At 47.7% G+C, this 13,598-nt stretch overlaps 1 protein-coding gene across 1 annotated transcript; it reads left to right on the forward strand.

Moving 5' to 3' along the window:
• Positions 1-1,983: 1,983 nt before the first annotated feature.
• On the forward strand, positions 1,984-5,412 carry LOC127761482 (uncharacterized). Its single transcript, XM_052285779.1, has 5 exons — positions 1,984-1,998; positions 2,148-2,323; positions 2,568-3,011; positions 3,136-4,014; positions 4,914-5,412. Exons 1-4 carry the CDS (start codon positions 1,984-1,986, stop codon positions 4,007-4,009), a joined length of 1,509 nt encoding a protein of 502 aa, XP_052141739.1. The 3' UTR covers positions 4,010-4,014; positions 4,914-5,412.
• Positions 5,413-13,598: the final 8,186 nt, after the last annotated feature.

Here is a 13,598-nt window from a genome sequence, read left to right on the forward strand (position 1 = left end):
TCCGAGGAGTAGGCTTCGTCCGTGCCGTCGAGGATGCCTGTGGAGTGGTGTTCCCGCTGCAATTCTAGTCAAGGCTTAGCTCCTATTGTCTTTCGTTTTTCCGCTGCATTTATGTAAGACTTTTATAATGTTTGTAAGACGTGGATCTGAATGTCAACATTGTCGTTTGTGTACCCTGGCCGGTCCTGGACGGGGATTTTAATGCACATTCTGCTTGGAATTCTATTCGGGAATTTCTGGGCGTGACAATAATCCAGGATAAACCAATCGGCGAATAATGATATGATAAATAAGCATCGATCCAAAGGCTAAAGCACACATCGGCTGGAGGTCCGATGTCATGAAATCCACAAGATTAGATTAAACAGTAAAACCTTTATTGTCATCGGCTAAATCCAACTTATATGTATATGCAATCCTTATGAGCCGATGCAACGTCCAGATAACTCACCGGCTGAAACCCCGATGAAACCCTTATTGGTAATCAAGAAGCAGGCTAGAGATTATGGTTCTAACCACGACTTAGTAGATCAAACTTAACTGATGCATCACTAAGTATGAAAAGAAACACAATATCTAGACAATCAAGCCGTTGACTGATTTTCAGGGTGGTCGATGCCTAGGCTAATCTAATCTAGCAAGGCGATTTAGCCGATACCGGCAGAAACCCTAAAGCGAGAGACAGCCGATAGAGCTAAATTGAGATGCTAGGGCTAGATTAACATAGACATATGATAAATAGCCAGGCAAATATATTATCCAAACCAGAGTAATCCAAGAGGTCGAATGTACTGATGCAGCATTGAACGACGCCGACGTAGACGATACAATTGCTTGGACCGGCGGAACATTGGACTTATCCCTTCGCCGGAGATCGAAGACGATGCAGCCCCGCATCGGGTGCCAAGTTCCGCCGGACGATAAAATAAAGTAGAAAAAGGTAAAAGGTGGCGATGCGCCGAATTGTATTGATCGTAGTGATAGATTACAATGACCCCGGGTGTACATATTTATACCCATGGGTAGATACTAGTCCTTGTAGGACAAGAAAGAAACTTTCCTAAAGATAAAAGGAAAACATAAAGTCCTTATAGGACACTAAACACACTTTCCTAAAGATAAAAAGGAAACTAACAAACTATTCCTAATTAATAGATACAACTGCTTTCTTCGGACTTGATCCGTACGTGGCAATCATCATGAAGCACGTCAACTCAATCCGACAATGATTCCAATATCACCTTGCCGGAATCGGCTACATCGGCTTGCCTTGTCCGATTCGGTAACTGCCGATGCACACTGTAGCCGATGCGGTTCCGAAGCCGATTCATACCCTGTTTTCGTTATCGATTTCCTCCCAAATCCGCTTCGGCCTTAACTCCGAATCCGATGTAAATTTAACAAATTTGGTCGTTAACAGAGAGATCAAAAAAAATTCGGCCGAATTTAATGGAGAGAGCCTATAGCTCCACTTGTAGGCTGGATCGAAAAGAGGCAGGAGAGAGAGGTAGCGAACTGGGTCGGAACTAAAAAGGAAGGAAAGAATGGACTGTAGAAAAGAATGGTTGTAGGCCCAAAACCAAGAAATAATTTTCATTAACTTTTTTTAATTATAATGAATAGCGATTATAATGTTTCTTCATTGCTTAGTTCCTAATAGCGGTTGTATCACTGAAAAAATATTTTTATTCCAACGCAACGCACAGATATTTTTTTAAAGAAAAATTACGGTGCGCTAAGGGTTGCCTAGCCCAAATCTAGATAGTACATCCTGTTAGGATCAGAATAAAACGGGTCGAAACCCAAATTTACATACGGGTCGAAACGGAGTAGTATCTTGGAACGATTCAGAAATTCGGGTGAGAAATAATAAAAAAAATACAGCCAGCTGTTATCTTGCAATTTCCTTTCTTTTTTTTAACACAAACCATTTTCCTTTCTCCTCCTCGGTTCTCGCAATCTTCCACAGGCGGAGGCGGAGCCATGCGGAGAGCGGAGGTAGCAATGTGGCGAGAAATCGCGCACCGTGGAGTGGTGGCGCAAATTCTCCGCCTCCGCCGCCGCGTTGTCGCCGCCGCCGCCGGTGGGATACCTATACCCATCACCCAGCAGAGGCGATCGCAGCGATAGGGTTTGGTTATTGAAAGGGTTTTGGACTTTTGGGGACTTCAGACTGCGAGGAGGATGGTGGATCCGCCGCAGCGTCATCACCTCCGCGCCACCGCCGCAGCGTCACCTCCTCCGCGCCTCCCCCGCCTCTACGCCTCGAAAACTTCGTGCGGTTGTTCGACTTACTCATCCCCAACATTGCAGCACCGCCCAGGTACAATCTCTTCGCTTCTGCACCATCGCCGCCGTGCCTTCCGAAAACCCTATGCCTGCGTTGCGAGTTATCTGAAATCTGGGTGATATGTTTGCGTTGCGAGTTATCTGATCCCGTTGCTATGTTTGTGTTGCGAGTTATCTGAAATCTGGGTGATATGTTTGCGTTGCGAGTTATCTGAAATCCCGATGCTATGTTTGCGTTGCGAGTTATCTGAAATCCCGGTGTGGATACGCTGCTTCAGGTCCACCTACTATGGAGTCAGTGATCAAGACCTCGTGCACTGCGTCGGCGACCTCAGCCGCGGAGGCGCCAGGGCTCCTTTCAGAGTTCATGAACAGGAAGAGTCCGCAGGTGATCCAGGTCTGCGTTATCTTCTGAATGACAGATCTAGCAACAGCAGCAATGCCGACCTTGAGGCAGAGCGAGAAGCAGCATTGGTGCGTCAGGCTCACCTTTATGAAAGGGTCAGGACTAGCACACCGTACCACACTGGTTCGGCGAATGGTGTGCTCAAGATATCTGGTGCAAGAGGTCTTCGCACAGCGACAAATGCGTGGAACATGCGAGCGTGTCGGCCGTTCTCAACTGCTCCTCCTCCTCCTCCAGAGCCAGTGCCACCTGTGCCCAAGCCCCCTCTGCCTCCATCGACTCATGCTCTTCAGCATATCTCCGACGATGAGGACAGGTTAGTTCTCGTGGGTGTCAATCAGCAGCATGCATACTACCTGTCCTGAAATTATCTAAATAAATTTGCAGTGCCCTATTTGTCATGCTAAATAGCTGTATTTATAATTGCATATTGTTTGAAGGTGCAGGTACAGGGACAGTAATTCTCTCCACTCATGCTATAATCCATTGGATTTTGTGAAGAAATACCCTGTGGTTCAGTTTGTGCAATTAAAATGCGCAACGACTGCCAAATTTGACAGGTATGTGCTTAAGGGATGGTTTCAGTATGCCGCTCGTGATCTTCTTAAGTCAATTGGAGAACATCATCTTGCTGACCTGGAGCTTAATGCGATTACCCTTGATACTCTAGTTGTGAGTTGCAACATGAATGCAGCTGAGTTTCTCCCAAAGTTTAAAGTTCGCTGTGAGACTCAGAAAGCTACAGATGAGGGGAAGATGAAAAATTATCAACAAGCCGCTGATGTTTTCAAAAAGTTGATAGATGCATCTGTTGATGATCCAGATCTATGGGCGCTTTTGTCGGAGGATGCTAAACACTGGCTACAGAACTTGGATAACCCAAATCTATCTGAAGTCTATCTCCTTGTGAATCATACCTGTTTTCTGCCAGTACAGCTGTACTCGCACTTTTATCTTGCCTGTTATGATCAATTGATGAGAGTCCCAAGGCATTATGCTCAAGCAATCTTCTCCCAGCTGCCATACCGCATTGGGGATCCAAAGGGAGATTGGAAAACAAGAGCTATGCAACATCCACTGCTGAGAGAACACTTGCTCATTCAAGGTGCTAACTATGGAAATGAAGACTCTGAACAAGGAAGATACAGAAGAAATGTCCCAAGTCACAAGACAAAGCTTCTTGGGCCGTATTCTCCGGAAGAAGTTGACAGAATCCTGCACCTTCATTTCGAGAAAACTAATGTTGATCTGATGCGAACTATGTGGCGCCGGGGGCTGACTTATGGCCTTGGTCTAGAGAAGTTCTTCAAGTGACCAAGGTTAGTTTTTGACCAATCAATCATCAATGGTTTCATCCTATGGTAATGTTCCTGAAATACTTAAATTAATTAAGCATCTAGAGAGCTCTTGTCATACTTGTACAAGAACTGTTAGTCAGATATGAAAAATAGTTAACTTAAGATTGCTGTGTTTCAATAGTTAGATACATGTTGATCTTTGTGCATGGTTGATGGTTGGTATTCATATTACTTTGATTGCTTCGATAGTTAGAAACATGTTCGGCTTCAGTCAGTGCTACAGCACTGGTATACATTCTGGTCAGCATGCGGGCTTTATCTCAACCCATTCCTGCAAGTTGTGCATTGCATTCTCAGTGTCTTCCATACCTGGATCAAACAATTCTGGCTTGTACTCATTATACTCTAGTGGTTTCCAAGTAGATCAGAAGTTCAGAACAAGAGTGCTGCTGCCACCTAAATGCCTAGTAGTTGTAGTTAATTTACTTGAGCACACAAGGAACAAGATGATCTTTTCACTTGTTTATACCTTTCCTGCAAATTGAGCATACATAGCACTTCAAGAAGAATAGGAGGGTAAAGTTTCATTATGAAACAATTCTTAGAAAACAGTGGGTAATTTTACCACCCTTGAGAAGGTGATGCATTTTTAATTGTAAAATTTGGTACCTCTAGATACTAGGTACCTCGAGGTACCAAATGTTTTAGTGTAAAATTTAGAACCTCCAGGTACTTTCTCAAGAACCGAAAATTTCTCTAAAACAGTAATATGCCAGTCTGTCAGCAGAAGTACAACAAAACATATTACTACTTCTGCAGTAGTATGAGGCTAGAAAAATCACCACTGCATCATACTACATTTATTCTATGCATTGAACAGTAACTGCAAATTCTCATACCTTTGACTTTTATATCTTCAGGTCGCAGTGTGGAACTATTTCTGTGATGACATCACCACTGCAGGGACAAGGGATTGGAATTACCACACCTGCAAGCAGCTTCAAAAATTATTTTGCCTCGAATTGTTACTAAGACTTCGATATCCTATATACCGGACCTCATTTCTAGCACCCATGAAGCTAGTTCTTTTTTTGTTATTGTTTTTTTTGGCGAAACATAGAACTAGTTCTTTTATGTAGAAAGGACTGAAACAGGTTTCATTACTGTGATTACCTCCAGCAGGACAACTCCAAAACTGTAAGTATCACCTTGCAATGTAGCAACGCATCATTTTCCATACTCACCTGGGATGTAACCAAGAATGCCTATTAGCTCAGTTGTGACATGATTTTTGTTTAGAAGGATCAATCTTGATAGCCCAAATCTGCAACATAAGAGAGACTTTACGGTCCTTAAGAGGTACCAAGAATACTATTTTATAAGTGTAAAGATGCCAAAATTTACACTAGAAAGTACATACCTATTAGTATATCCTCAAGGATCGTAAAATCACTCGTAATATAAAACTTTGAATTCTTTGTCAAATACTTAAGAATGTTGCTGCACTATGTCATGGTGGTGGACAATGCGAGGCCTGCAGACATTGGATACAAACGAAAAATGCCCTGGCTTTGTTCCTTGTGTTGGTCAGAAAAGAAACGGCATCCCTGTAATGAAGCCAATCATCCAGCCTACCATTCTCCATGTAAGAGCATATACACGAGGAGCCTGGAATTTCCCTAAGCTCCCTTTCCATCAGGCACATTTCTCCATTGAGATCCTTGATGGTGAATTTGGAGTTTTGTAACACAAGATCATGTGAATGTGAACTTGTTTGCTTCGCCCTTGCCTCGTGAAATAATTGTTGAGCATATAATTTCGGAGCTTTGTGTACCGCAAGATTATGGCTGCAGGAAAAGAGCAGCAAGCGCATATTGATTTACTTAAACGCCGTGGGAATGGCTGAGGATTAGCACCGCCGACCTTGATGCTAATACCGCCGACCTTGGATTGGACTCCGCCAGGACGCCATGGCCAGATGCGATTCGGTTGCTGCCGCCGGAGGCTTCGTTATCGGAGTTGAGCTTGCCCCGCCATCGTCTTGATGGCGTGTGGGTACCAATAGCGGCGGTGAACAACGGTTGACACACCTCCAAATCCGGCAACACGGACTGAGGTTGCGGCACCGCATCCCCGGTGTGGCATCATCAGAGAAAAACAGAGAGACAAAAAGATATGAGGGAGGGTGGGCGAGACGGCCGGTTCGGCCCATTCGAATTAGACACGTCTCCTGTCAAGGTTTCCTATTAATTATAGTGATTTTAATCACACTGCTTTCTCCAATTTTAGACACGCGATCCAACATACAAACGTACATTGACATGTTTGGAGCGACAAAAATAAAAAAAAAAGACGCACACTCCCGTGACCCACGGTCTTCCCTCGAGAAAGCTAATGGGCAACTAGTCACGCGCCCCTCCCCCGCGCGGATGGACGCGTGGCGCGCGTAGGAGGGGAGGGGGCGCGGCGGCCGCACCGTGGAGGGGCCCACGTGTTTTTTTTTCCAGTTTTCTGGGTTTTGCCGTTCGGTTTTCTTCGGTTTTTTTGCCCACGTGTTTTTTTCCGGTTTTCTGGGTTTTGCTGTTCGGTTTTTTTCTTTGTATATATACGTATATAAACGTTATATACGTATGTATACAAAGTTTGTATACGTGTATAGAAACTTTGTATACGTGATGTTTTTTCTCTTTTTTTGATTTTTTAATACAAACATACGTATACAAAGTTTTTATATGCGTATACAAAGTTTGTGTACGCGTATACAAACTTTCAATATGTGATATATTTTTCTTTTTTAGTATGGTAGTGCTTTGTGTAGTAGTAGTAGACTAGTACTAGTAAGAATAGTACTGGAGTACTAGTAGCCGGGGGGGGGGGGGGGCATCAGGGGCCGTCTTCCCCCACAATGCAAAAAGGGATTAGCTAAAAAATTTTTTGAGGGGCAAACTTTCAAATCTAACTATAGTATATAATTTCACTAGAACTATACTACAATAATAATAACTTGTATATATGTGTCAGGGTTACGGATAAGCGATACCCTCTATCCTTGGATGTACGCTGTATGCTGATACGGTATACCCGCGCATATACGGATAGTGTACGTATACGTTAAGGAAATCTATCACGTGATAGGGATGATATCTACGGATGGAAGGAGTTCTACTTGGACAAGACTGGGTCTTTACCATATCGTGAGGGGTCCGATATCTCCGAGTCCTACTTGGAGATCAACTGACCCGTGGTATATAAGGGACCCCCTGGGCAGGACCTAAGGCATCGAATCTCACCGCCAACACATCCACCACAGCCTACGAAGTCGGAGCGCTCAAGAGCCAAGTCGCCGGGAGATCTAGTCGGACCAACTCGACTACGGTCTCGTCGGTATTATCGAGTTCAGCTATTCCCTTTGTAATCTGTGGTTTCCATCATATAATCCCATATCAATTAGATTAGGGCTATTACCTACCAAGGGGCCTGAACCAGTATAATCCTTGTCTTCTGTTTGCTTGATGTCGTACTACGTAGATCCTCGTACCAACGGACCCCAATACCCTCTATATCCGGTCTACGGGTATCCACCGTCGACAGTGGCGCGCCAGGTAGAGGGACTTGGTGCTCAAGGTTCTACTACTATGACTTCAAGCCTTCCCGACGACAACGTCAACGCCGGCATCAACCAAGGAGCTTCGACTTCAACGATGCTGGTTTGGACTCAAGTCGGCGAAATCGTCTACCCGGTCTACACCACAATGCCGATCTTGACTGGCTCAGCCATTATGGGGAGCGAGAACGGTGTGGTTATGACTCCAGTTGACAACCCTACGTCGAAAGATCCTCCCGCGCAAGTGGAGATCGGAACATCGATAACACCCGAGCCCGAGAAGGATCCTAATGCGGCCAAATCTTGTCCTTTACACAAGAAGTATGAGCCAACGAGGACAACTTCCGGGGCGACAAGAGCTTGGTGTCCCATCCACAGGATTAGCAAGCACACCTTGCAAGCTTGTTCGGTTTTCCTCAACGTACAAGCTGAAATCCGTGCCTGCAAGGAGCATGGAATTCAACGTACTTGTCCAACTCGTGATGTCTATTGTCCCATCCACAAGGCAAAGACTCACGACCTCTCAAGCTGCAAGGTCCTTCTCAACGCCATGAAGACGTCACCCCCTAAGGTCCAGCAGTCGCGAATCTCTCCTGGAGATCCGGACAAGAAACAAGGTACGACGACTACATCAGATCAGTTCGTCGGGGTAATCGACATCGATCCCCATGAGCCATCTGTCCTACATCTACTCGAAGACCAGGCCTCATCATCGACAAGTACACCACGTGACGTGTACGCTATCGATAGAACCAGCACATCTGGAGGCGGTAACACGGGCATGGCGGATCAATCGGTTACGCTGATGCTGGCCCAACATATCAGATCCCTCAATGCGATATTGAGAGAAAACCCTTTCGATCCCGTCCTGAACGCTGATCTCGATCAATGGGTGGGATGAATAAGAGAGTCAGTGGCCAATCTCAGTAACGCATTAGTAGAGGCCGCTGCTAGGGCACCACCAGAACAACCGCCGATCGGCGGTGCAAATGATGAATAGCTTGATCAGCGGTCGCCACCTCGTCAAGCCACCCCTCCGCCACACGGCACTAGTGATCTCCGCGACTATCTAAATGGCCGCCGAGAATCACGACTTACTCAAGACAACGAAAATCGTTCCCGACATCGTGTCTCTACACGACATCGCGAGAACGAAGAACGAGGAAGACATCCGAGCAAGAAACGAGACTATGATGATCGCCAAAACCGCCGCGAACATTTTAATCGCGAGCAGCGGCTGCCGGGCGATACCAGTCGAGGTCGACGCCGTGACGACGATGATGATGGAGATCGACGCCGAGACAACAACGGTGGGCGATGACGAGGCTCGCAAGAACTCGAACGTCATCCTCGAAACCGCGTCCCGGAACCAAGTGACCCATCATCTTCATCGTCATCCTCGTCATCTTCGTCATCTTCATCATCGGACAGACATCCATGACGAGCACCTGATCGCCGACAACCTACTGCCCCTGGCGGTGGGTGCAGAGCTTTCACCCGTACTCTGCGACATGTTCGATGGCCTGAGAAGTTTCAACCGGGAGCAATAGAGAAATATGACGGAAGCACCGACCCTGAAGAATTTCTTCAGGTCTATTCCACAATACTCTTTGCTGCCGGAGCAGACGACAACGCACTAGCGAATTATTTGCCGGCTGCGTTGAAGGGATCTGCACGTTCATGGCTAGTTCACCTCCCGTCCTACTCGATTTCTTCGTGGGCAGATCTGTGGCAACAGTTCATCGCTAACTTCCAAGGAACATACAAGCGCCACGCAATCGAGGACGACCTACACGCGTTGACGCAGAATCCGGGCAAATCATTGAGGGACTATATTCGGCGCTTTAATGAGTGCAGAAATACGATCCCCGAGATCACCGATGCTACTGTAATCCGAGCTTTCAAGTTCGGCGTCCGAGATCGCTACACAACCCAGGAACTGGCGACAAGACGGATCACAACTGCCCGCAAGCTATTCGAGATTATCGACCGATGTGCTCACGCGGACGATGCCCTGAGACGCAAGAACGACAAGCCGAAGACAGGAGTGGAGAAGAAACCAACCAAGGACGCACCTGAGTCAAGCAAGAAAAAGAGTCGCAGGAGTGGGAAACAGAAAGCTCAAGCGGAGATCCTCGCAGCAGAATACGTTGACCCGCCCAAGAACCCAAACCCACAAGGCGACGACAAGAAGAAAATATAGTGCCCTATACACAAGACGGACAAGCACTCTCTGGAAACGTGTTTCGTCTTCAAAAAGGCACTCACGAGGCAACTGGCGTTGGAGAAAGGCAAGCAAGTACGTGTAGTCGAGAAGGCCGTCGAAGCGGCTACTCAGGACTCAGACTCGGCATACCCAGATTCCGACCTCCATGTTTCGCACATCTTCGGAGGTTCCACAGCGTACTCCTCAAAGCGAGAGTACAAGAAAGTGGAGTGCGAAGTTTGTTCGACATGGCAGGGGGCTGCGCCCAAAATGAAGTGGTCAGAACAGAAGATCGAGTTCTCAGAGGCAGACCACCCCAAGACCGCCATCACACCAGGACGATATCCGATCGTGGTCGAGCCCACTATTCGGAATATCAAGGTCGCACGGGTTCTCATCGACGGCGGCAGCTCCATCAACTTACTCTTCGCCAGCACCTTGGACGCAATGGGGATACCACGAAGCGAGTTGACACCCACTGATCAACCCTTCCACGGAATTACCCCCGAGTCGTCGTCCAAACCATTGGGCAAGATCACGCTACCCGTGACTTTTGGCCAAGCGAACAACTTCCGAATGGAGCAGATCACCTTTGATGTCGCTGAGTTCGACACGGCGTATAACGCCATCATCGGGAGGACTGCACTCGCAAAGTTCATGGCCGCATCTCACTACGCGTATCAAGTGCTCAAGATGCCTGGCCCGAAGGGAACAATCACTATTCAGGGAAATGCGAAGCTGGCGATGCACAAGCAGAGCCTCGACATGGTCGACCACACTCCCAACCCACCCGCCACAGTTGAGCCGCCCAAGAAAGTGAGCAAGACCAACAAGATGTCGAAGCCAGACTGCGCAATCAAAATCGTTCCGCTCTCCAGCGCCAACCCCGATAAGACCGTCAAGATCGGGGCGTCACTGGACGAGAAATAAGAGCTCGCGCTCATCACCTTCCTCCGCGACAATACAAACGTGTTCGCTTGGCAGCCGTCTGACATGCCGTGAGTCCCCAGGGAGGTGATCGAGCACAAACTCATGGTGCGACCCGATGCTAAGCCAGTAAAACAAAAACTGCGGAGATTTGCACTAGATCGGAAACAAGCCATACGAGAAGAGCTCGACAAGCTTCTCAAAGCTAGCTTCTTCAGAGAAGTTCTCCATCCATAGTGGCTAGCCAACCTAGTAATGGTGCGCAAGGCCAACGGGAAGTGGAGGATGTGTGTCGACTTCACCGATCTCAACAAGGCGTGTCCCAAGGATCACTTCCCTCTTCCTCGAATAGACCAATTGGTGGACTCAACAGCCGGTTGTGAGTTGTTAAGCTTCCTTGTCACTGACTCTGGCTACCATCAGATCAGCATGGCAAAAGAGGACGAGGAGAAGACAGCATTCATCACGCCGTTCGGTGTATTGTGCTACGTCAAGATGCCGTTTGGACTGATAACCGCAGGAAACACTTTCCAGCGCACGGTTCAAGGGGCACTTAACGACCAGCTCGGACAAAATGTCGAAGCTTACATCAATGGCATTGTTGTCAAGACAAAGATAAGCGACTCATTGATCGATGACCTCCGGAAAATGTTCGACAACCTCCGACGATATCGCCTCATGCTCAATCCAGAGAAATGCACGTTCAGAGTACCGTCGGGCAAGCTCCTCGGATTCCTCGTCTCCGGAAGAGGGATCGAAGCAAATCCCGAGAAGATCAAGGCAATCAAGAACATGAAGTCACCGACAAGACTCAAGGAAGTACATAAGCTAACTGGATGCATGGCGGCGCTGAGCAGATTCGTCGCTAGGATGGGAGAGCGAGGACAACCTTTCTTCGCCCTGCTGAAGAAACAAGACAAATTTGTGTAGACACAGGAAGCCGAAAACGCGTTCATCGTGCTCAAGCGCTACCTGTCAAACCCCCCTGTACTTGTTGCTCCCCAACCTAATGAATAATTATTCCTCCATATCATTGCCACGCCGTATTCTGTGAGTACTGTCATCGTTGTCGAGAGAGAGAAGGTGCAAAGACCAGTTTACTACATCAGCGAAGATCTCCACGACGCGAAGACAAGATACCCATAGATCCAAAAGCTGCTTTATACAGTAATCATGACATCAAGAAAGCTACGCCACTACTTTCAAGCCCACAGAGTCACAGTTGTTTCCTCCTTCCCCCTTGGAGAAGTCGTGAGAAACAAATGGGTAGTCGAGCTAAGCCAGTTTGATGTCCACTTTGTGCCACGAATAGCTATCAAGTCCCAGGTTCTCGCTGATTTTGTAGCCGACTGGACTATGCCTGAGAACAGGACAGACAGTCAAACAGACAGCGAAACATGGACAATGGCGTTCGACGGCGCACTCAACAGCCAAGGAGCAGAGGCAGGATTCATCTTGACATCACCTTCGGGAGATCAGTTCAAGCATGCAATTCACCTCAACTTCAGGGCAACTAACAACACAGCCGAATACGAAGGACTACTTGCGGGAATAAGGGCAGCAAGCGCACTTGGAGTCAAGCAACTAATCGTGAAAGGGGATTCAAAACTAGTCGCGAACCAAGTGCACAAAGACTACAAGTGCTCTAGCCCCGAGTTATCCAAGTATCTCGCAGAAGTTGGGAAGCTGGAGAAAAGGTTTGATGGGATCGAGGTCCGACACGTATATCGTAAGGACAACATCGAACCAGACGACCTAGCACGGCGTGCGTCCCGACGAGAGTCACTCGAACCTGGCACTTTTCTGGACATCCTGACAAAGCCATCAGTGAAAGAGGCAAACGACAAAGGCAGCACGGCTGTCTCTGACATCAGCTCGAGGGCCACAGAGGCGGAACACGTCGTTGCCGATATCGAGACCACAGACGACTAGCGGACCCCGCTCATCAAGTTCCTGAGTAGCGACGAGTTGCCCGAGGACGATGCAGAAGCTGAGAAGATAACCCGACAAGCCAAGGTCTATTGCATGATCGGCAATGATCTGTACAAAAAGGCGCCAAACGGAGTACTTCTCAAATGCATCTCGTCTGACGACGGCAAACATCTCCTCCTAGACATACACGAAGAGATCTGTGGGTCACACGCCGGCGGACGAACATTGGTAGGAAAAGCTTTTTGACAAGGGTTTTTCTGGCCAACTGCACTCAAAGACGCCTGCGACATGGTGCAGCGGTGTGAAGCCTGTCAATTCCACCGCAAACACACAAGACTGCCAGCGCAAGCGCTCCAGACTATCCCTCTTACTTGGCCGTTCTCGTGCTGGGGGCTCGATATACTCGAACCGTTCCCACGAGGACAGGGCGGCTACAAGTTCCTGTTCGTGGCTATCGACAAATTCACCAAGTGGATTGAAGCGATGCCCATGGCGGAAATAAAGGCCGATAATGCCATCAAGTTTGTCAAAGGGATATTCTGCATATATGGATTGCCTCAGCGCATCATAACAGACAACGGCTCCCAGTTCATTAGTGCCGACTTTCAGGATTACTGCATTGGATTGGGAGTCAAGATTTGCTTCGCCTCGATTTCTCACCCTCAGAGTAATGGACAAGTCGAGAGGGCAAACGGCATAGTGCTACAAGGGATCAAGACCCGCGTCTATGACAGACTCATGTCGCACGACAAGAAGTGGGTCGAAGAACTTCCCTCTGTCCTATGGGCCATGCGTACCGCATCGACAACGTCCAATAAGGAGACACCCTTCTTCCTCGTGTATGGCTCAGAGGCTATGCTCCCCACGGAGCTATGACACCAGAGCACACGAGTACAGAAGTACTCCGACGAGGAGCAGGGGGAGCGGCGAAGTGAC

This window comes from Oryza glaberrima, chromosome 2 (assembly GCF_000147395.1).
Source record: "Oryza glaberrima chromosome 2, OglaRS2, whole genome shotgun sequence".
In the NCBI taxonomy this organism is placed as follows: Eukaryota; Viridiplantae; Streptophyta; class Magnoliopsida; order Poales; family Poaceae; genus Oryza; species Oryza glaberrima.

Bases quoted from the DNA above. Each gene is read 5' to 3' on its own strand.
- LOC127761482 (XM_052285779.1), top strand. The intron at 2,324-2,567 runs GTACAATCTCTT...ACGCTGCTTCAG, and splicing joins AACATTGCAGCACCGCCCAG to GTCCACCTACTATGGAGTCA. The intron at 3,012-3,135 runs GTTAGTTCTCGT...TATTGTTTGAAG, and splicing joins ATCTCCGACGATGAGGACAG to GTGCAGGTACAGGGACAGTA.